The sequence below is a fragment of the Aspergillus affinis genome (assembly GCF_023601865.1).
Source record: "Aspergillus affinis strain CMG 70 chromosome Unknown NODE_131_length_100673_cov_99_866064, whole genome shotgun sequence".
NCBI lineage: Eukaryota > Fungi > Ascomycota > Eurotiomycetes > Eurotiales > Aspergillaceae > Aspergillus > Aspergillus affinis.
This window is the reverse complement of record NW_026515912.1, coordinates 39,607-63,725: the sequence shown is the minus strand read 5'-3', so window position 1 is coordinate 63,725 and position 24,119 is coordinate 39,607. Positions and strand designations below refer to the sequence as shown.

The window sequence follows — 24,119 nt, the reverse complement described above, 5'->3', positions numbered from 1 at the left end:
TAGAAATTAGATGTGTGCAAATGATGTCAGGCCGGGACTTTTGTCTATCTGTTGGAGTTATCAATAAATGGTGTGGAGAAGGTGAGCAACTATACTGGCCCCGGTCCCGCGATGCTCCACAACCTTCGCTTCAATGTACATCACAAGCTCGAGAATTCGGAGCCAATTCTTAACCTTCTTCCCGCGGGACAGATCTGGCCGTGTTAGGATGTCGCTGATCCGCGAGATGATCTTTCCTTCTAGGCCTTGCCCGGATTAGGCACGTTTCGTTAGGCACGTTTCGACCAGGGTGCGTCCTGTGCTGTTTACCTATCGCCGCAAGTGGGAAAATTTCGTTCGCAAAGGGCGATTTTCGGTCATATTGTCCATGTAGCAGCAGAAGACCTGTCGTATCCTGTACTTTTCCAGACGATCCCTAGAAAATGTGCAGTAGTCTACTCCGGTTGGCGCAGGGAGGAATGTATGGTAAGGCTTGATTGAGCAAAACAGAGTGTCAGTGTGTACAGCCTCTCCGTAATAGTGCTTCTAGGAAATTAATTCTCTTAGTGATACACATGTGCTGGGATAGGCTTATGGGGGTGCTCTATTCTCAGACTCAAAATACGTAAAGAATGTTTGCAGTAAGAATCCATACTCGAACTACCAAAACACCAGGCATCTTGTCTATTCTAGTACGGCTTCAATTTCCATTTAGTACAACACTCTTTCCTGGCTTAGTGTCATTCCGTTTCCCATGAAGCGAAATCTATTTACCGATCCATATTGAATGTCAAAATCCTCCGTCCTAAAACTTTCGAGGACCTCTGACGTAAATCCTTCGAATTAGCAAACACAAAGGCTTCGTATTTCACAGTTAGGAGTTCATCTTGCCATACCTCTAAAATGAAGCCGGCTTCCAGCGTACAGGGCGGTAACGGGTCCGTCTACCTTATTATTCTTGTACCAACTTCGGCATCCCCCAGACCACACCATGCGCTTGAGGAATTCTTGTGAATATGTGTTATAGTCATCCAGAGCTTCCTGCTTCACGCAAATCGACCTATGATATTGTCAGCGGAGTTTACCATCACACAGCCAGAATTTGAAATATGCTTACTTGATATCTTCCGTTGCCATCTTGCGACACCACTTCAATATCCATTTCGCCACGCAGAATACGCTATCTAGGAGAGTACCATGACCCACTGCGCTTCTCTGAGTGACTGATCTTCGCTTTACTGGCGAGGGGAAGGAGAAGGAGAAGGGGAAAGCATACCAGGACTATTAGGACCAATGAAGATGAAATAGTTCGGAGTGTTGGCCGCTGCGATGCCGAAATATGCTTCTGGCGAGTTACTCCATGCGTGATGGAGTTGATGCCCATTCCGCCCTTGCACGGTCCACGGGGGGCGGTAACTCACGTCGAATCCGGTGGCGCAGACGATGATATCAAATTCATTGTGCTCGTGGGCTGTTTGGATCCCGGATTCGGTAATTCGCACTATGGGAATGTTATTGACCCTTGCGTTTTTCGCACACAGAGCTTCGAGATACCCGTCGCCTGGAGTGGCGCGTCGGCATCCCAGCTCATAGTGCGGAATCAGCTTGGCGCAGAGCTCTGGATCGTTGCCGAGCCGCTGTCGCATACGTGCTTGTGCCTTCACGAGAGCGGCTTTTTGAGTTTTCGAGTCCTTGAAAAAGACGCTGAAGAAGTTATCTTCGCTATATTTCAGTTACTACGATTGGAAAAAGAAAGAATCGTGAGGCAACTGAATGACGTACCAGCTTTCGATCTCCTTGCGAAACTTCAAGAGCAAGGCAGGGTTCTCGCGAAACCTTCTCTTTTCTTCTTCGGTGAATGCAAAATTGGTCCCGTCTTTTGTCATCTCCGCTGCATGATTGGAGAATATCCATGTAGGAGACCGGATATAGTTGGTTAGCTGGGCGGCGGTCTTTTGCAGCTGCGGGAGCACTTGGATAGCGGAAGCGCCGTTGCCAATCACCGCGACCTTTTTGCCTGCAACGTCGATAGAAGGGTTCCTGTGGCATTTTTTGTTAGACGAAGGACGGACAGGACGGACCGACACGAAGGCAGAGAGACATACCAATTCGCGGTATGAAGAAGCTGCCCTTTGAAATCATGAAGACCCTCGATACTAGGCCAAGTCCAGTTACTAGGAAGGTTAGCCTTATGAAACTTCAATGGTTGTTTTGCTTATACCTACTTCAAGAAGCCCGACCCGTCGACCAATATGTCACATTCGACTTCTTTTTCTTCACCGTTTTGTCGAATCTTGAGACGCCATTTACTCGAAGGCTCGTCCCAGGTCGCTTGGATTACTTTCGATCGAAGTTGGACATGCTCGGCGAGACCATATTTATCCGAACTTCTCTTGATATAGGACCAGATCTCAGATCCTGAAGCGAAAAACGTAGACCAGTCCGGGTTGGGTTCAAAAGGAAAGGTGTAGATATGCGCAGGGACATCGCACTAAAGCTCTCGAACGTCAGTGTCAGTTAATAAGTAAAGGCTGTTAAATTTAGGTATCTTCAAACAAACGCACTGCAACTCCAGGATATCTATTCTCCAGCCATGTTCCCCCAACGTCATCATTCTTGTCGTAGATGGTCAAGTCGATAAAGCCTTCAAGAGCCTTATTGTATTTAGCCTCGTACGCTAAACTCAGACCGGAATACCCGGCCCCGACACACACAACGCGTAGGCGTCGAGGTTTGTATAAGGGCTCGTCCATTAAAGGAACCCAATTCTTGGACGCCTCTAGAGGGCTTTGGGGAACTTCAGACTCCATGTTACTCCCCATGGCGAGCTTGGGATGTTCACTGCGACTTCGGGTTAGCTGTAGTTGAAAGTGTAGGAAAGAAAAAAGAAAAAAGAGAAAGAAAAAGAGTACAATGCAAAGTTGGGACAGGAGAATGCGGGAATGGCTCAGGTAGCTGTGTTTGGTGTACAACAGGCAATGGTATTACGTGTGACCTTGTCTATTCTGCAAAGTAGAGGATATTTGAGCGTCATACGGTCAATATACATAGTAGGGTAGCAAGGGCTAGCCCCATAGATAGTTAGATACGTGGAGGGCAACGTAAACGTGCGGGGGTAGGGGTAACTAATCCCTTACCTGCATATTTACAACTGTCAACTCCCCGATGAATAGAACTAGTGAAATTGATATACTTACTGTGAGTAAAACAGGATCTAACACACTCTACGCCTGCTAAAAGAGAATGGTATGTATCAGAAATTCTACGTTATATTACACCTGCAACGTGGTCTTGGCATATGGGACAATTGTACAAAGTAAATATGCAGCAAAGAAAAGATTGTACTTTGGCGACAAGTTTGTAAACCGGGTCTGCAAATCACTTCCTCGGGCGGAACGGACCGGCATGGAGCTAATATCGCCTCTAGCGCTGACTGCATGCGTAATTGGCCCGGAATAGCGGTTGTGGATACCGTCAAAGGGCGCTGGGCGGGGCTGTTACGAATTTCGGATCTAGAATCTACAAGGTTGGTCTGGTGAGACAGATGGCGATAAGGAGATATTCCTATTGGCCTGCCTTACACGTATCTAGATTGCCCGTAGCTGGCCGGGCGATCAATTCTCTGGCTGGCTATTTGGGGCGGGGAATATAGGATTGATTGTTAATCCCTTCATAGGTGAATATGCAGATTACGGCTGTGGCAGCATAGCACAACAGGACAAAGGCATGTAGATCACTGATAAGATGCGAGACACGTACAAGCTCGACGAAAGTTGGTGCCACGGAACCCTTCACGATAGCACCGGAGCAAGGTATTATTGGCGGCACGGTTCAAGGGCGGCATCGTAAGAGCGGAGTCAGAGTCGAAGTCGAGATTGTAGGGGTCGATTGGTCCATCGTACGGGTAATGGCGAAGTCTGGACTCGCGCAAAGGTTCATTATGACTCTGAGAACTTTTTGTCGTGAGGGGCGGCAGGAGGGTGATGTCATCTATACCCAAGGGATTGGGTTTGACGTGCCCAGGAGAAGCCCTTGCGTCCTCCCAGAGCACAATCAATCACGCACGTGAACTCCGTGGCAACCGTATCTTTTGAATAAGGCAGAGTACGGCTCAGATATGTCTATATAAACCCCAAGTAGATTCCTTCTTGAGAATGCTATAGTTCCTCGTCTTTCTCCCACATCGCTATACTACTATATCCGCTGTCCAAGCTACACTCTTGTCATACACTTCCTTGCCTCGAGTCTTCCTCATTCACAACCATGTTGCAGAAACAGATGCAGCCACGCCTTCAGCGTCTCGAGCCCATGCTCGGCGACCCTCTCTTTGAGAGCATCCTCTGGGGCCACGAATATGACCTTGGTGGACTGGACAACGGTCTGCAATCCAGGATCGAGTCTGGGCAGTTCAAGAGGCTCGTCTTCTACGGGATGGGATGCTCCTCGGTAGTATCCGACATCGTCAAGGGCTTCTTCCTAAACGAGCGCATCCCGATGCACGTCCAGGTTATTAACGACTACGACCTGGACTGGTTTGTCGATCGAGAAACCATGAAAGACCCGGCCACACTGGCCATCATCGTGTGCTATAGCGGCTGGTCGGTCGAGCCGTGCCTGTTCTTCGACAAGATGCGCGAGATGACCGGAAACAAGAACCTCATCGTTCTCTCTGGAGGCGGCAAAATCGCCTCGCTGTGCAAGGAGCACGGCACCTCGCTGATCCAGTACAAGCTGCGACATGCGGACCGGGAATACCCCCTCTATCACGTCCAGCAGTTCTTCTCGATCTTCCTCGACCTCTTCCACAAGCTGAAGATCACACCGTCCTCGTACCAAACCGAGCTCGAGGACTCGGTCAAGTTCCTGAAATCCGAGTTCCACGAGGGAACCCTCAAGAAAGCAGAGGCCATCGCCGAGAAACTGAGAGGCAGCCGGATCGCCCTGCTGGGCACGGCGGACTGGTACGTCACGCTCCTCAAGCAGACGACCATGTTCTTCAACGAAATCGCCATGGTCCCGACGCACCGAAACCTGCTGCACGAATTCTCCCACACCGAAGTGGCTACCTATTCCGACCCGACCGAAAAGCAGGCCATCATCACCTTCCTCGACTCCAACGCCGATGACTACACCAAGGGTAAGGTCAAGACCCTGGAAGGGCTGTTCGGTTCCAAGAGTGTCCCGCAGAACACGAACATCGAGTTCGTCAACATCGACCTGAACCAGGACAACTTCTTCAGAAAATTCTTCTTTGGCCACTTCTTTACGGTCTACGTGGCGTTCTACCTAGGGAAGCACGCCAACGTGGAGGGGCGAGACTTGATCTCCATCGCCGCGAAGAACCCTTGGTGGAGTCAGAAGAATATCGAGCTGCACCCCAAGTGTGTCGACATCCCTTCGGAGCTCAAGGGCTAGAAGACTGGTGACAGTTTCTCTCTTTCAACAAGGGGAAATGCTAAATGCGCTGTTCTCTCTCTTCAACAAGGGGCAATGTTATTATGTCTGGGGTGGAGATTCTAGTTAACTTGCATGACGGATGCTCTGAAATGAATTCCATCTTCAAGTTTCTATTGTGGTAGTAGTAGCAGTAGTAGTAATCAACGTCCAGCGGAAGGCTAGGCGTAGCCGTATTGTCTGCCGCCTGTACCCTACGTATGACTGGGTTGCACTAGTTTCTATTGCCCTCGCCCGGATTATTCATTAGGTACCAGATTACCAGATGCTCTCAGAGATATTCTCCTTTGCGATCTCACGTAAAATTCGACCACTGATCGCCACTGTGATAGCAAATGATATACGGCCACTTGCCCTGATAGGAGTATGAAGCGTTGAAGGTACCCTGGCACAAAATTTCTACTTATCTCTACATATGAATATTTGAATTCCCGTCATCTCAAAAATTAAATATATCTCTACTTATCCATCTCCAAGCTCATATTTGTATTTATAATCTTATACTAACTAGACTCGAAAATATATATCTTTTCTAGTCTTATAATCAAGAATCTTGTATTATAGATAAGTATAAAGGCTAAGCACGCCAGCAGCTGTTTGTGTAGGTATTATCTATTTTCCAACATTTGTTACATGATGCATCTCTGAAATATAGACTTTAGACGCAGGGATAAATCCATGAGCCATGCCGCAAAGACCAGCACGGTCATGACTGTCGCCACCCAAGCTATGGCGTCGGATTCCAGCTCCTGGCCAATGTAAATCGTGGCAATAGTGAAGCCAACATTCAGGAAGACAATGACCCACCAAGGAAGGGTGAAACTCATCTGAGGCTGCGACATGTTATTATTGCCGCATTTGGAAATTATAATAGGCAAGTGAGCGACCAGCGCAATCGCGAACAGCTAGAATGTGAACAGCCAAAGGAAGATGCAGATCCACAATGCCACGACATTCAGGGTTTCTGCAGCAGTGGGGTGCTTCGCGAAGTATCCGTAGTCGGAGGGGAGCCTGGCGCACCCAATGAGAGCCACGATGTTGTATCCTGAGGAACACACGGATATGAAGAGTCCGGGTCTCTGGCTTGCCGGGCCGAGACCGTTGATGAGCAGGTTGCCCACGAAGAGCGGAAGAAAGAGAAGACACAAGATCCAACCCAGACCCTGAAAGGCAATGCCGGCAACGATGATCGCCATTCGTTGCGAGAGGCTGAGGTGCCGCAATACACGACGCGACGATGCCGGTCAGCATGGCGTTGAAAATCATCAGAAACATTAGCGAGCTCATAGTGCCAGGCTTGAGGGGGCGAACAACAAACATGACGACGAAGATTGCGACGTTATACGTTACGGTGATAGCAGCGTAGGTCCAGAAGAGAACCCGTACGGCGACAAGGACCCACGGACCAGCGTGAGGGACAGCGAAACGATGCATGCATATGATGATGGTCGCTATCGAGAGCCATAGAGAGCCTGTTAAGTAGGCTTGGGGGGGGTTCGTGACGGATCTGTGGAAGTTAGTAAGACGGCAAGCCTAAATAGACATTCATTTAAATATCTGGCGCTATATTTTAGAAATCTAAGCATGGAGAGGAAAATATTGACAGGATCGTGGTTCGTGGTGTTGTGGGATAACCTTGCCAGACGCTAGTCCACATAACGCAGGCGGTCAGAACTGCGGCAGTAACCTCGTGATCACGGCCGCGCGCTGGCCGTGACAGTTAGTGTGGCAGAAATATGTGGGTCTACCGAGAAGCGATTATTCAACTAAGGAATAGGATCGTTTTCAACTGAATGAAGGTCTTGATTCTTTCTAACTACACGATAAAGAAGCCAATATTTATGCAGTCTCAGGGCTTCAGGATCGTCATAAAATGAGCGGAATTGCATGATCTATATCGTCATAAATCATACGATTTTATATTGATCGGTTGCATGATCGGTCCGGTCAAGCAAGGCGATGATATAAGCGGATTAGTCATCTCACGCGGCCACAGTTAGGAGGCCTCTGCACTGGTGGGTCGAGCGACGATCCGTCCATGCTGCTCTTCGTCTGACATAGCGACACGTATTTAGTATGTATATATATATATAAATATAGATATAGACTAAAGGCAGGGCCTCAACCGAGCGGAAATGTCTGATTTCCAAAGAATGAAAAGAAACGAAGAGGAGTGAGGTTGCCGATGGCCAGAGGTAGAGAGAGCCGCGAGGGGTAACCCCCTAGGAGTTAACCCGGCTCGATTAGCTAATATCCCGTCGCCGTAGGACGCCAGAATAGGATATAGCATATAGGATATCAAAAGATTTTAGGGTCCCCGCTACGGAGTACTATACACAGTAAGTTGAACATGAGGCCTAGAGACAAGCTAGATCTGCAGCGGGGCCCCGAGTGGGTATGTGGACCAGTGCCGCCGCCCGATACTGAAGTCAACAGAATACCTTCTCTTATATTCTCTCACAGGATATCTAATATTTATCTAGAGAAATATGTTGCAAGACGTTTATTTCATTGATTGACGACTTCAGCCTTCCACGGCAGTGGGTTTTCCTTTCCCCTCTCGAGAACTATTCAACCAACTCAAGTATGTTTGCCAGAAAACAGAGCCTATCGACGTCGCAATCCCCCGCGACTGGGGTTGGATATATGTAAAGTTGAATGCCGTCACGAAAGGCCAAAACAGAAAGCTTCTGGGGATACTGATAGATGCCTTATCTTTCACTCGTTCCGTTGCACCCCAAAGCCCCTCCCCAGCGAGGAGTCCATGAGCCGCAAAAAAATAGACATTGAACAGCGGAGTATAAACGAATTGGTTGACAGCGACCTTCGCCCCCAGAGACAGAGCGGGCGAGCTGTAATTAAACCGCCGCCCGAGGAACAGGAACCATTTATAAGTAGGAATCGCTATCACAAGTCCGGCGATGGCACTCCGCAGCGAGCGATAATAGTCGAATCCATCATCGTCTCCTATCATTTGTGCGGAAAAGTCGCCCAGACAGAATATCAGCGGTGTAAGGCACAGTTGGGTGGTATATGGCCGTCGGCTTTGAGAACGTCGAAACCACTCAAGTAGTGATGCAATGGGTCTCTGGCTGGCAGTTGTGTCACGAGGAACGGCATCTTGTTTGGTTCGGGAATTCGTGGCTTGAGTGTGGTTATGGCTCGCTGGGATCCGACTTGGTAGGCTGAGGCGCGACTGAGTGAGTAGGACTCCGTGTCGAAGATGAGGATGTGAACAGGCGAGACGCCATCGAGGAATCAGCATGTTTCATGTGAATGGTCGGATCCGAGAGGCGCGAGCTTGGCGGAAAAATCAAATCAGTCGGATGGGATTCAGTAGTTTATAGGGACCGCAACTGGAATTCCGACATACCAAAACAAGGCGAGACGAAAGGGCGGGAATCAATAGACACCACACGTTTTAATAGCGACACCACAAATTATGTAATACCCGCATAAAACGGGGGAATTGATAGGGACAGCACAGTTTTTTACTAACTAACGGCACCACAAAACTGATTATCTAATATTAGTTTTTATGTAATCTCACAACAATCGAACTTCATGTAATTAAATGAATTGATATTTATCATTTTTTCTATGATAAAGATGCCTCAAGTTGCTATACAAATTGATTGAATTTATTATACTTTATATGACCTGATAGTATGCCCAATTTCCCCGCAATTTGAGCATTTAGAAGGTGCTTTTTTCTTGCCTGCTGCAGCTGCAGTCGAAGTTCCCTTTTCCACCCCTAATTCATCCGAATTTCTATTCTTTTTTTCTGATCTTTTTGCCTTCGGTATAGGCAGTTGAGGTTCAAGTAATGGTAGATACTCAGAGAGATTGTCTGGTGCTATATTTTGCCTCCAAAAGGGATGAATATCTGTTAATGGAATAGGCTGTTTTACCTCTAGTATGTGACTTCCTGAAATCAGGGAACTTCCTGGATTGACTTCCTGAGCCAACGAACTTCCCGGTATGGAGAAACCTTCCTGGATATAGTCCTGCCCGAGGCGGAACCTCAGGCAGTACATAGAGGCCCTAGATCCTCGCTCCTAGATAGCCTTTCCTCTCCATGGGAAAATTCCATGACTACGAGTCATAAACAAACTTGTCTTTTACTGAGCTCCTTTGTAGACCGTCACACTATTCCTCTGACAATTCCATCTTCTTTTGAACGCGTCGGACCCGATCGAAGAAAGGCATATGTGTTTTACAACGAAATGATTCATAGTGAATGGGTAGACTGGTAGTTACAAACTGATTATGGGTCCAAAAGTAAGATACATTGGGACTCAAATTACCTTTCAGATATTTGGAAGCACTATGATCAGGTCGCCTCTAGTATAGATGGTACACCAAAGGTTATGTGCAAACGTTGCAGTCAGATCCTTGAACATCCTTACTCGGCAAAAAAGGATACTAAAGGGAAAGAAAAACGTTATAGTTTATTAACAATAATAAGGCACTTAAAGACTGCTGCATGCCAACGGTTTGAAAACAGACAGAAAAATGAAATTACGAAATTTCTTCAAAAAAAGGTATATTTAATGTTCTATTACTATACTTCCTTAACTAATAAACAATTATCTTATTAGAAATCTGTTTTAACCGATATTCCTTTCTTACAACCAGCCTGGGAAGAAAAGATCTTATCATTTTTTACAATTAATCGGCTTCCTTTCAATCTAATCGAGCATCTAACATTTACAAGCTTGATTTAGATAGTCTACAATGTACTGACTGTGTCACAAGTCCCATCTGCAATGACAATCTGTCGCCGGCTAGAAGTACTAGTCAAAGATCAGCAATAAAGGGTTCTTAGGATGCTTCTTTCAGATTCAAAAATATCAATTGCGCTTGACAGTTGGACATCCCCGTTTTCTCAGGCATTTTTAGCTATAACTGGCTACTTTGTTGATACTGATTGGATATATCGGGAAATACTTCTTAGCTTTAAACCTTTTTATAGAACGCATACTGATTTGAACATGAGTAGTATTGTTCTCGAAACACTCAACAGCTATCAGATTCAAGACTAGATCTTTAGAATAACCAGTAATAATGCATTAAACAATAAAACACTAGCTGATTCTCTTCAGCAGACTTTATCTGATAATGTTAATATTATTTGAACTCCCTATTTTGCTCATGTTATCTAACTTAGTTTAAACCAGCTTCTTGACCGTCTCAGAGCAATCTTACAAAACAATATTGCAGAAACAAAATGGACTGACCGACTATCATCTTTAGCAAAAGCAAATACACAATATTAGAAGTATAAGATTTCTTTTACCTTAAATAAGGTCCGCTCTCTGATAATATATATCTACGGAAGCTCTTTACGTCGGAAAACATTTAACAATCTTTAAATAGGCGATTCTAAGCTTATACCAATCCAAGATATGAAAACTCGATGGAATTTAACCTTTCTAATGTTTTGCCGCGCAAAATGATTCCGTGATGTCTTTACACGATTCTATACCGACTATAATTGTAAAGAGATATTACTAAACAATAAAGAGTGATACTAAATCGACTATCTTCTCTATATTACTGAGCCATTCTTTCTCTATACAATTGAGCTATCAAAGACTCGAGAGATTACAATACATCTTGTTTTCAAGATCTACAACGCACTTTTTGAGCATCTTAAAAAGTCAATAAAGCAGCTCCGGCGGAAGTGTATTTTATAGAAAAAACAGATACTTGATTCTCTTGAAGCTGGTCGATTTAAACTTGATAAGTACTACTTACAGACAGATAAAGCTAAACTACATATCTATGCGATTAGTACAATGCTTGCCCCTGATAACAGGTTCCAATTTTTCTTATCTGATGACTGAGATAAACAATGGCGCGATCTTTACCGGAAATCTTTTCAAGAAACTCTGATTCCTTATCAAGAACGTTTATTTTTTATTTAAGGCTCTGTAACCTCCTTTACTGCAGCCAGACCAAGCTCAAGGCTTAATAAGATGTTAAACGGGCACAAACTACAGGCAAAGCCAGTAAGAGATGAAATAACTCAATATCTTGACAGCGGTATGTTAAATACCTAATTTGCTTAGTCTAATACTAATTTCTTTGGAGATACTATCGATATGGAGCCCCTTCAATTCTAGAGAGAAAATGAATATCAGTTTCCAGCTATTGCAGCTCTTGCACGGGATATTCTCTCTATTCCAGCAATAGGTACTAGTGTTAAACGACTTTTCAATACTGCTCGAGATATCTGTCATTACTGCCGCGGTCGGATGAAGTCTGAGACAATTGAAGAGATTATAATATTTCTTTGTATATCAAGATTTGATTTTGAAAAACAAGAGACAGAATTTCTCAAGGAATTCTTTTCTATCTATGAGATAGAAGCAGCAAAGGAAGAGAAAAACGAGAAATTAGAAGAGATTGAGGTAGAGTCAATTAGTGATACTGAAGAACAAGAGAATGATAAGGCTGTAACAATGATACAGGATCACACTGAGCCTGAATTGCCAGAGAATATTACACGAATACGGGCTTCAGGAAGAAAACGGAAAAGTAGAGAAGATAATGAGTTTGAATATTATTAATATATTTAATTACTACCTTTTAAATAATATTTTAATGATTAAACTCTGTACGATGCTGAAAGCTTCAACGAATAAGACATAACCAGGAGGAGTAGACATTATAAAGCTCAATTTTCAAGAGAAATACTCAATATTACAGCTAAAAGATGCACAAGTTATGCAATCACGAGATCGAGCTATGTTTGCACTGTTTAGCCCCGTTTGGGGGCCCATTTGGGCCCCATCTGTGGGCCGTGGGCCCCTGGGCTCAGCCCATAGCCCATCATGGGCCCTAGAACCTGGCCCAAAGCCCAGCCCACAAGTGGGTTGGGTTGGGTTGGGCTTGGGCTTTCGTGGGCTCTGATGAAGTCTAATTTCAACCCACTACTGAGACGATCGCCATTTCAATTGTCTCTCGCCTCGAACCTCTAAAGCGCTCACATTGTGCTTAACTAACCTTATCTGAACAGTCGCGCTTTTAAAAAGCAGAACGGCCTGCGGTACTCTGGCGAGGTATTCGCTAATTCAACCGCCTTCAGTTGTTTCCGGGCTTCCCTGTCTGTTATTGCTCTACTGCCAGATCAGCCGGATCTCGCTTGGTACTACCAATTTTCTCATTGGTGGGATTTACTCCACATTCTCGCACAGGCCACTCTCTTTTTACTCTTCCATATTCCATTTGGTCTAGTGCCGACGAGGTTGGAAGAAATTCCATTTCCTATTGAGTCGACAGATCCAGTTTAGGCCGGGGTCCAAAAGGGTCTTTCCTGGCTGTACTGTTTAGGAAGAACCTCAGAGGCTGCTCGACGGACTTTCTAACACTTTAAGAGATGCGCTCACCGAATGGCCCCGAGTAAGTACCTCAAACTGCAAAGCATACCCTCAACGATTGAATCATCTCAAGCCTCCTGCGATTCGAATTTTACATGGTTTCGAGATTCATTTGAAAAGCAATGGTGCAAAGAAGATGCTATACTATCCTAAGGCTTACACAGGGTGCCGTTTTCACGCCTGTCAGGTACTTGCGCAGTGCAAGATACTGATGTGGAATTGTCGGAGCTCATCTTGAGTCCTGACGTAGCTATTGAAGAAATCTTGTATGCCATAATGGATGTTACTGCATGACTGTACGTCCGCATTCCTGTGCTAGCGAGTCGTCGCAGGTATAAAAAATTATTTTCTCGAAAAGGCACGTAACATTAAGAACGTTAGAACAGTCGCAAGAACATTGACACCTTGCACAGAAAACAAAACTTCAGAAATATTTATCTAATACAATTAATATAGTTTCCCACGGCCCATGAGAGCTGAACGTATCACCAGACTTCTAACAGGCATGATATCTCCAACGGAGAAAATGTCCGTCATGACTTCAGCCCTACAATCGCGTAGTAAGAAATTTATAATTCACTTACCGCCACCTACGACTAGCAGAGAAAGACACCACGATTTCTTATCTCTGCTCCGAATCAGGTTATTGTTTATTCATTAAAAGGCTTGATCTCTGATCCAGATTCTTTTTAGCTATTGGACCGACAAAGTCGAGCTGTAAAATAACTGGTAGGGCCGAAGGAATTCCGATTGGATTAGGTTTACATGCGGTCCAGGTACGCTGGCCAACTGAATTCCTTGATAAATTCGCAGTTTCGCAGTCATCTCCAAGTGTTCATAGGCCACTTGCGTTTATTTATACGCTGCTAGTAAGCGATAGGAGTCAATCTGGGCGCTGGCCGGCGGTTGTAGTATTGGAGTTGCTCAATAGTATTCCCTAAGACATCGATTGGCATTAGTGAAATCTTGGAATAGACGCTGCAGCATAAGATTATTTTAAGTAAACAGGTAATATCCGATAGTGTTGATCGCGGTGCTAACCAGCATCACTCTAAGAACTTGACCTCTTATAACGAGTGTACAATCGAGTCAACAAACCGTCCATGTTCTAATCACATCTGATCTGCTACTACTGAGAGTTATAGAATGCAGACAATGGTGCCCGGTAACCTCTTTAACCCTTTCATTCTTTCCCTAATTTTGACATTCGTTTGTTATTCCTGGAGAAACCACTCTCCTGTCCTTTCGTTCCTAGGCGAACCAGAAAGTCGATTGAAAGCAAGCGGCTACGGCGCATTTACCATCGTGGCCAAATCAGAACTATTGCGAAGACTCTAACACTTTGTGATCGAGCACTGCAATGGCCTCCGGCGGCAATGCAATTTCCAATTGTGTGGCTGTTTTTGCAAAATTATGGATCATAGATTGGGCCTGGTAGAACCACTTGTTGGAAGCGACCAAGAACCGACACAGTTCAATGAAAGATTCCTTGAATCGTTCGTTCTCTCAAGCGAGGAGCAAGACAAGGGCGCTTTTGTTAGCGGGCTCAAGCCTCTGTCTAGGCACGTACCTTAGCTCGTAAGATCTATGATGGATGCGATCTGATTTGCTGACTGCAGCTCAATTAATCTGGCTTGCTCGATTTGGCTCGGTTGTAGGGTGCTTCTCCCTTCATGCTCAAGAAAAAACCGAGAGTGATGGATTGTTGCATAGTGGCACTTAATGCTGCAGTCGGTGTCAGCCGTCTTATAGTTCATTGACGAATATCAAAGAGATTTTCACTGCATGTAAAGAACCTGCGGTAATTGGCACTCGTCAGCTTGTAAAGAATATGGCAACCTTTTCAACCATATCCCCAAACGAGTGTCTGAATGGGTTGCCGCTACCCATATGTCCTCTATGCTGCTTAAGTCGAACGCCTTATCATATAGCAAATCCTGGATTTCCACAACAGTTTCGGTAAAACCTGTTGTATGAATCATGATTGAGGCGAGAAGAGCGGGCTTTGTGATATATTCTATTCGGTTTGAACGAGGATAAGGCGACCATGCAATGTCATCGTCGAGCTTGTTCGTCGTCAACGGCGTGAATCTGGGGGGATAGAGATTGACGACTCTTCCAGACTCCAAGGATACATGACTGTATGCAAGTTAGTCTGTGAATTCATAAGACGCTTCGAGGAGAGCACTTAGGAGTTCAAGGCAAATATCCCCCAAGCCGTTCTGATCCTAGCATACTGCATGTTAAGGCATGTTTTCTTCCATTCCTGATGGCTCGATCTTGGGGATTGGAACATTCCGGAGTCTTGTGCAAGCTGTACAGCTTGCCTCAGCATTAACCAGCTTGCTTCTTCCTTCGACTGAAAGTTCAACCTTCCATATCATCAGCAAAACTATTTACGCAACACCAAGGCGTCTAAGACCGAAAACACATCCACGCAGCTCATCAGAGTTACGACTTGAATATTGGTCAACGACGTGTCCATCTTCAGCCTTCCAGAGTCTCTCCGCCTCCGCATAAAACTGCTTTCCTCTGGAATTTGGATCTCCAGGAGAGGATAAGGCTTCGGGGAAATCGGAATATGCCTGAATAAAGTCAGAAAACAACGCTCTCGATGAGATAAGGTCATGGGAGCACCTTACACTTGCTATTGCCAGAAAGCTATTCACGAGAAGGGGACTGCAAAAGTCCGAGTTGATGTCACCCTCGTTCATATATTCCAAAAAAAAAAAAAAACCCTTGGTCAATTATTTGTAATAAAGGGTGGTCCCACGTGAAGTACAAAGAGATCAGATGTGAAATCAGTTGATCATCACCATTAACTTTTGTCCAAGGTTTGGCTGGTACCCGAAGTACTGGAACGTCGTAAAGCTTCTCTATAGTGATTCTCGAGTGAAATTTTGCAGACAAGGACTTGTGGTGAGTAATAGCGTCGACCGTCTTGTTTCCGCCTCCTGAATTATCAGATTTTGTGTGACTTGTATCAATAGCCGGCGCACCTACGGCAAAGGCAACATCATTTAGAGTACCATGCCGGATAGTATCTAATATATGATGGATTTTCTTCTCGTCCGGTGATTGGAGTGACTCCAGCAACGACTTCAGCAGCGATCGATAATATTCAAGTTCTCCAACAGTACGTTTGGCGGCGATTTTGCGTCTAAGGTCGAGCGTTTCGTCAAACAGACAATCCGCCTCGGTATTCTGACATGGATTGCAAGGTGGCGGGCGTCCTGAACACTGTGATTCAAAGGTGCAACAGTTAGCACTTGCATGTCACAGAGGTCATAGGGGAAGAGGCACTGCTTCTCAGTTGGCTTCTAGAGGCTTTTGCTTGCTGCCATGTCTGTCCTTTTCTCAGTAACCACCATTCCCGCGGTAATCTTCGACGCCTCATATTTTTGAAGGCAAAACCAAAGGAACGGTTTGCCTTTCTTTTCGCTTGCCTACAACGTAGGCATGCCGTGGAGATTTTTCGCGGCTTTGTTATGGTTGTCCCCTGATGCACAGCCGGACCTCGTCCCGGAGCCAGCGCTGGAAGGTGATGATATCGATCTTTCGGGTCTATCTTGAGAAATAGCGTCTATTCTTTATGAAGAAGACATTATACCCTCGTGAAGAGAGCTTAAGTGTTGCTTAAATTCTGGTCTTACAGCAGAGTGCGAAAATCTCGCGAGTGTGACAATACTATCTTGGGAAGCAAGTTGAAATAACGGCGCAGGCAGATCGAATTTGCTGGCAATAACACCCTGTCAGGCCTCTCTCAAAGTACCGTTTCACGCTTGCTTGCGACTCACAGAGCTTTATCATCTATCACGGCGTGGGCAATCCTCACTGGAGATATGAACACTTACACATCAACGACAAATTATAGTACAATGTGATTATTAACTTTTAGTGAGAGGCCGTCTTCAACTGGCCATCGCGGTAACGGAGGGAACTCGGGTTGTCGATGGATATTGCAACAAGGGAGCACAATTGCCAATAGACAATTAATGCAACAGAGGGAAGGAGGGAGGGAGAGAAATTGACCCAAAAAGTTGGAGGAATAAAGGATAGGGGAGGCAGCAGAACAAACCATCCAACGAGGAATAGATTCCATTCTCAAGAAGTAAAAAGACGGTCGGCTAAAATGGCCGCACACCATAACCCAGCGCCACCCCAGCGCTCCAGCACATAATGGGTTTCTACGGTACAAATCACGCGAAAAGCTTTCGTTGCCAACCTCGATGGTGATTCAAATCCAGCAAACAGGATTATCAGGGGTTGGCTATCTCAACCCGCAGGCCGCGAAGGTGGAACCGGGAAGAGGTTCCCCAATATAGAGCATATGATAGATCGAGAAAAATGGGTATCCCTTTGGCCTGAAAGCTATGAGGGATGCCATTGGCGGAAAATACAGCCGACTAATGGGTATGATCTCTAAGGCACCGGGTCTCTTATTGGATGTTCGTATCTTCTCTCTGGCTCCCATTACTCTGGGGGGGGGAGGGGGGTTATCCCGTTCGTTCATGTTTTGTCTAACTCACCGCATCGTTGAGAAAAGCGAGCCAATCTCATGAGTAAAAACCTGCATCAGGTGTTGGAAAATTCGACATTTGTCCTTGTCTCATCCTTACTCGCAAAATGGCGCCTTCAGATAACTGGAGCAACCATGTTCCTTGTACGAAGACACCCATCCAGGTTACTATCCTTAGACTCAAGTCACTCAGCTCACATTCATTGGTGTCAGCGTGGGGCAGGTACCTTTTCTGACAGTGGACTAACAGATTTTATCGAATCTGAGGATCTAGCTTGATTTATCGATGAGGCCTAACCTAATATTTTGGGAAGGCAAAAGCAGGATGCTGGTGTGGGGTGCTTAATTATCGCACCACGTGATTAAAGAAAATTGACCGCCAGGTTTTGTTGCCATGAGATCAAAGTGAATTTCTTGCCTGTCGCATGGCAGCACATGAGTCCAAAGAAGATAGAATCTCTGTACAGATGAGGCAAGCTCGCTGGGATGCTGGATCTACTGTTGACATCGTTTCTAGCCAACGAGATGCCTTGGAAATTTGTCGCCGCCCACTTTCGAACTTGGTGTCTGCGTTCTCCTTCAGCATCAAGTCTACTTGAAGCACGGCAATCGATTGCATCAAGTAGTGTAGAATACACCACCATGGGGAGACATCGTGGATCCAAGTCATGTCCGGTACATCAGGTAATAGATCCAGTATGTCAGCCGCAAGGTCCACACACAAGTTGGCCATGGCGTCACAAAAGAGTCCAGCAGGTCCCATTCGTGTAGGTTCTTCAGTGACGCGACTAAGGCAGGGTATGGTGATAAGGATCTTGGTGCTGTAGAAACTAAATGCAAGGCTCGACCTTTGCCTCTCAAACGCACGCGTCCCCTGCGTGAAGTGAAACGCAGGAGGAAGCTTGGAAAGCCAAGCATCCGTCTTGTGAATCAACCCGTGGATATCTATCTCAATCTCGCACCACAATTTCTGCACGGTGCTTGCGGCGTATAATGCATCTATAGACTGTCGCATGATTAATCCAAGTTCAATAAAATGTAGAAAGTAGAGCGAGTTATTCGGCGTCAGTGATCCGGGTCGGTTGATGTTGGCTTGCTCCCGCTGATTATCCAGATCACGCAGAGCGCTTCTGGAATTATGCCATGTTGGTATATAACCTGTTGATTCACCTGCGCTCTTGGACAGGCCCTGTATGAATACGGTCCTAGCACCATGATCTGCAATGAGCGCGGCGACCGTTTGATCTGACCAATTGTCTTCCTTGAAAGGCAGGGGAAGCGGAGTCGTGCAGAAATCACCATTGCTGCTGGGAGGGCGACCGGTTATAACAGAAAGTAAGATGTCCAGCGTGTACAGAGACCACCAGACCCGATATCGAGTCTCTTTGGACACGTGCGTGATTGCGTCACTTTCGCTTCGGAGGTTTAATCCCATCGCGACAGCTGAACAGATAGAAACGCCACAGGTCCTCCACGAACTGGAGGAAAAGAAAGCCAATATTAGAGACGGAATTTCGGGTGGAGAATTTCGATGCGCACCGATTGATCTGACCAACAGAGAGGAGGTAGAAGGATGTTAAGCCTTCAATCTGCACTTGTTGTAGATCGGGAGCATCCAAGACAGTGCTACTTATGAGCAGCTTCCACGCGCGTGAGAAGTACACAAGGCTGTCATGTGGCCTGTTCTTGCAACTGCTGTTACCATGATACATATACTTCGCAGTGACGGCGAATACCAAGTTGAGTATGACCAACCACTTTCTGCTTGGCAGAGCAGTCGTCGTGCGAAGCGACTGATACTGTCCCCAGAAAGCGGCCTGGCCAATAATTGGAAAGCATGGGTGCACGACCCTGAAATAAGTATCAACCAGTTGGTCACCGATCGCGCCGGGCGGTAACTGTGACACATTAACATCAGCTACAACGGGGCTATCCTTTTCATCCACAAAGTAAGCCATAGAGCTCACGGAATGGCAGCCTTCGTTCCGAGCTGGGGCCAAAGAACCGCCACCGTCCATCAATCGTTTCAGCCGATACATCCACGTAGTCTCGGAGTGAACGCCCAGAAATCCTATCGATTGGACTCTCTCACCGCGGTTGAAGTCTTCGCTGGCGTAGTCCAGTGGCCCCAGTAGGGATCTTTGGGTCCCGGTGGTACGGCTCACTGTACGAGAGTTATCGGTTTCTGTCGAGGCGGATGAAGGGGGCGAGGGACAAGGCGCCGCAGACTGTTCTTTCGGGGTCTTGTGCTATGGAATTAAGATGTCAGACGATGTCAAAAGGCCTCAAAAGATTGATTCGAAGGGGAAAGGGCCGGAGCTAAGATGTATCAACGAAAGGAATAGGGGATCCCTTACACGATTCAACACGCCCAGGATATGCTGCGAAGACTGGGGGTCCAATTTAGAACAAACATCTTGCAAGAGATGTTCGTACGTGTGTACTTGGGTTGCAAGATCCTTCACATGCCTGGTGGACTGTCAGAATAGGGTAAGCGTTTAAAACTTGCAACGCACTTGGCCACCCTTTCCCTTTTACGATCACCATACACACAACGGACCCCGGCCACCTGACATCGCCGGCAAGTTGGTTGATGTCCGCTGCACTTATATTTCCGCTTGTGACAGTTCTCGCAAGCTCGACCGGCACGACTGGCATGGTCGCCAATAGCCGAAGTCCTCTTAGTCGACTTGGAAATGGGCACCTTCGGATTCGGTGGCTGACTAGCGTCGATGAAAGCACTGGCGCCTGTAGATATTCCAGTATGTCCAGGGGCCACCTGGTGGCTAACTCCTGGGCCAAGGGATGATTGAAAAGATCTCCGGTCTGTCCTCCCATCGTAGGGGAGAACACATCCTAAGTGTTCGGCCGTCGGCGTGTTAGATGAGCAGAGAGATAGTCGGTCGAAGTCGTTCATTCTCGTAAATTATTTGTATTCGATTTTGTGATAGCTGGGCTATTAACACAGAGCAAGTGTGGTTTGACAGGCGCAAGTGTTGGTTCTGAGTGGGCCATGCGAAATTCCGAACTGTGGATCAAAGAATCGTGATAGGCTGGAGGCTTGGTTTGCCAAGCGGACGGTAGCCGACTCGTTTCTCCGTCTTTCCTTCAGCTAACCTGGGAGTACCTGTCGAGAAACAGCCTCCTCCGTCAACGAATGTAACATCACAATCTAGCAAGCGTATGCTGGATAGAGGGAAAAAAGAAAAAGAAAAGGAGCACAGGAATACGCCTTAGATGCCTGATCTGGGTGCCACTTTGGTTGCTTTGTTTGTTATCCGGTTTTCGGTCAATCTTCTCTGTCCACGTCCACCTTATGCGGCCCGCGACAAATGTCTAGGATCTGCCCAGATCAGAGAACCATGTATGCCGAGGCTTAATATCCCAGGAAAACTGTGCAAAGATAGGTCATCCTTTTATGGCCAGGGCTGTTCTTATAGGTAGTCCGAGGCGCCATTTGAGTATGATGCAGTACGTTGCTAATGACGAATTCATGCACAGTAAAGCTATCCAAATTGCCTCCGAACTTATCGCAAACTCTCGCTCAGAGTGACATGGATTTCAGTTGAATTCCGTTCCGTTATGTTTAGCCACCATATATCATGATCCCAGAGGACCGCAGACGCCCTGTAGATCGAATCAACAGACCTCCCTGAAGGATTGGCGATCGAAGCAACGATGGGAATTACCCTTGAATTTCCGATTCCGCGAGACGCAATACCCGGACAAAAGAGAAGCGGATTGATATAATGGTATAGGTGGGCAATAGGGACATGAAAGCAACGGCATGAGGCGATGAAAGTGAGCCTCCTGAAGAATGCAAAGGCACAGCACACTATCTGAAGTGGAACTGGTTTTGGCCCTTTATCTTTCGACTGGGTTTGCCCTTGGCGGCATTCGCACCGGTAACATTGCTGGCCACGAATATGCTTCCCGGCAGGACCAGTGTTCAGCCAATCCCATAACCCGCATTGAATAGGGTTTTGGCGTGATTAATCAAGACCACAGATGCGGAATTTTCGTTCGAGTTCTGTCTCTCGAGCCATTCAGGAAAACAAGTGGGGACGGAGCGGGCTCTGCTCAGGCCATTTGCAACTTGGTGGACGGGTACTGGGAACGGCTTTTGATACATGGCCCTGGATACCGAACGAACATGCGGCGATATGTTGGAAAGGGACTGTATCTCCGGATATCCGGTCATACTGCATTCGACCGATAAAGCCGTCAAGTGATTGGAGGCTGGTGTCATAGGCTGCAGGTTAAGCCGGTCCTGTTCTAAGGAGAAGATCCAGGTCGCGAAAAGGCTAGAAAGCATGAAGCCGCACGATCTGCCTTGATCCCAATGCGAAGCGAGGGTCCTGTGCAAGTGTTGCTAGCAGTCTGACAAGCCTGCCCACATACTGTATCTCCTGGCAGAAGATGGGCTACGACGCGAGACTAGAATCCCTACGCCTATAGGAAATCATCTATCCTCCGTGCCGGAGCTAATGAACCCTGCAATCAGCAGGATCCAATGCTCGCATTAGCTTTGTGTCCATGGGTAGTAACTAGAACTTCCGGTATCTAGCACTGTGTGGCATTAAGTGCTGGAGTCGTTTCCATATTGCGACGGGCCAAAACGGTCGACAGGGATGGCGGAACAATAAGGAATACGCTTTGGCTGACTGAGTTGTATCGGTTGAACTTCAATCGGTTTATAAATGTCACATTCACTGAGTGAAAGAAAACGCAGGGTCGGGTAGTCTCTGAAGAGCAAACGGGACGCGAATTAACCTTGAGTTTGAGGTTTGGAAGCATTGTGTCACTTAGGGGCTATCGTTTACAGCCCCTTGTTTGAATTCACCATCCTGTCATTTGTGCGATTTGTCTCGCGCGACAGTCAACCTCAGCCCACGGATGCTTTGTTACGACATCGCCCCGCTATGCCAACACCGATATTACCAATGGCCAGTTCAAATGTCTCAGAAAGACTTTGAGGACGAACTTCCTCGTATCGAAGGGCCATGTTGGAGGAAAGACGAAGAGTTGATTCAGACAGACGACAAGTGGCTGATCGTCAGCTCTGCCTTTCCACTGCCATAGCAAAATCCAAAGGATGTCGTTGAACAATGCAGCAGCACAAGAATGATGTTACCCTAAATATCTGTTAGCGGTCAGGTCAGAGTTTGCGGATTGAGCCGCGCTGTATGGGATGGAAAAAGTATCCGTACCGCTTGTGGTTCGGTCGAACAGCGGAGCCAAGGACATCATTTTCTGCCGGAGCTACTGCTCGAGTTCTACCAACGGCACAGAATACGATGCACTGTAAGGACCATTAGAGCGGAACGCTAATTCAATACAGTTACTCCCTCAAAGTACTTACTTCCCTTAGTTATCCTATCAGCTCTGGCTGCCCTTTATGGAACGTCGTACTCATTGTCACAATGCCTATAATCGCTCCTTTACTGTTTCCTTTGAAGATCAGAAATCAGAATATTAAGGCGGTATTTTCCTCCTAACATCGAGCCGGCAATAGAATGCCGTTCTAAGCTGACTATATCTGAAACTTAATAAGAAAATTGACGATAGAGGCTCGCTGCGAGATCTGGATCTATTTCCTTTTCAAGGCCCGCTCCTCGGCGGGGACCTAGAGGCTCAATAACCCCTGCTCGACACAGACCCGACCAGCCGAATGCGCTGAGGATAGTAATGTTACATTCCTGACTTCGTGGTATGAAGGCATCGGTTGTAGTAAATGGGCTTTTCTCTACCAAGGACGATGTCATGTGTCACGCGAAACTGCAATGGAGGTCAGGCGTGACATGGCCCTTTCATGATAATCCTTCTACGTTATCTGCTCTTTGATTTTGTCCCTTTTGCATTAATTACTGATTCTATAATATGAGGAATTCACCTTTTGCAGTCGTGCCAGGCTGGTTCTGTAGTGTATTGATTGGCCAATGTTTTACATAAACAAAGTAAAATTTGCTTCCTGCGACGCTTCCGTATTCATCAAGAGTAAACTGGGATACAGCGCAGTCTGTCCTCGCAAAATGAGATAAAATAAGGCATAAATATGAACTCACAAAGACGATTGTATATTTCGTCCAGTCAGCAGGTCCAACTGAAGGGGTGGCATGTCGAGTGATACATGAGCCTTGTCGGGAACTCCGGTACTGCTGTGAGGTTTTACTGTTTTGAAAATTTTCTTTCAAACTCCTGTCAAGAAGAACTTATAGAGGTACTGCTTGAGAGACTCGAGGAGGATTGTTCTATTGGAGGACAGCCGATTAAGCAGATCTTATATTTTCATTAGCTTTGGCTACTGTGCAACTACATGTATTTCTTTGGACGCCTGAAAGAAGGCAAAGTATATTGTGGAAGTCGTGGCCGCCGTGTCGCTTCTTTCACGGTGTTCTAAAATCCCAATTCAAGCTCTTGTGTCGTTAAGACGTACCCCTATCTCAGTAGAGATGGAGCTGGCAATAAGAGATTCGCAGATAATTGAAAGTGATGCAATGCTGGCGTGGAATTTTGAATGGCTGCAACAGTACTTCCAACGCCAGGTCATAGCAGGTTGTTTGCCTCCAATGTGCCCCCTGCGGCCTTCCAATGACTTTTACGTCTTTTCCAATGCCATCATAATTGCAGTCCTTATGAAGGCGGACACATGTGGAACAGGAGAGTCTTAGTCCGTCGCACTGTATAAATCAGCTTTACTTAACTGAAAGGGGCGCAAATATATAGACAAGGCCAAGCAAGCTACCTTCTTTCTCCCCAGACGGCATGAATTGCATGCCTTC

General features: G+C 46.4%; 3 protein-coding genes across 3 annotated transcripts; 1 reads left to right on the top strand and 2 right to left on the bottom strand.

The window, feature by feature from the left end:
* Window positions 1–60: 60 nt before the first annotated feature.
* Window positions 61–2,801, bottom strand: KD926_001604 (flavin-containing monooxygenase; the record flags this gene model as incomplete). Its single annotated transcript, XM_053105171.1, has 8 exons — window positions 61–245; window positions 876–1,039; window positions 1,097–1,163; window positions 1,256–1,701; window positions 1,762–2,019; window positions 2,085–2,153; window positions 2,205–2,470; window positions 2,544–2,801. The coding sequence occupies 8 exons, from the start codon at window positions 2,799–2,801 to the stop codon at window positions 61–63; spliced, it is 1,713 nt and encodes a 570-aa protein (XP_052951631.1).
* Window positions 2,802–4,242: 1,441 nt separating this feature from the next.
* KD926_001603 (putative bifunctional phosphoglucose phosphomannose isomerase protein) lies at window positions 4,243–5,394 on the top strand (the record flags this gene model as incomplete). Its single annotated transcript, XM_053105170.1, has 1 exon — window positions 4,243–5,394. The coding sequence occupies one exon, from the start codon at window positions 4,243–4,245 to the stop codon at window positions 5,392–5,394; it is 1,152 nt and encodes a 383-aa protein (XP_052951630.1).
* Window positions 5,395–17,737: 12,343 nt separating this feature from the next.
* On the bottom strand, window positions 17,738–20,254 carry KD926_001601 (Zn(II)2Cys6 transcription factor; the record flags this gene model as incomplete). Its single annotated transcript, XM_053105168.1, has 4 exons — window positions 17,738–18,815; window positions 18,877–19,586; window positions 19,695–19,806; window positions 19,887–20,254. The coding sequence occupies 4 exons, from the start codon at window positions 20,252–20,254 to the stop codon at window positions 17,738–17,740; spliced, it is 2,268 nt and encodes a 755-aa protein (XP_052951629.1).
* Window positions 20,255–24,119: the final 3,865 nt, after the last annotated feature.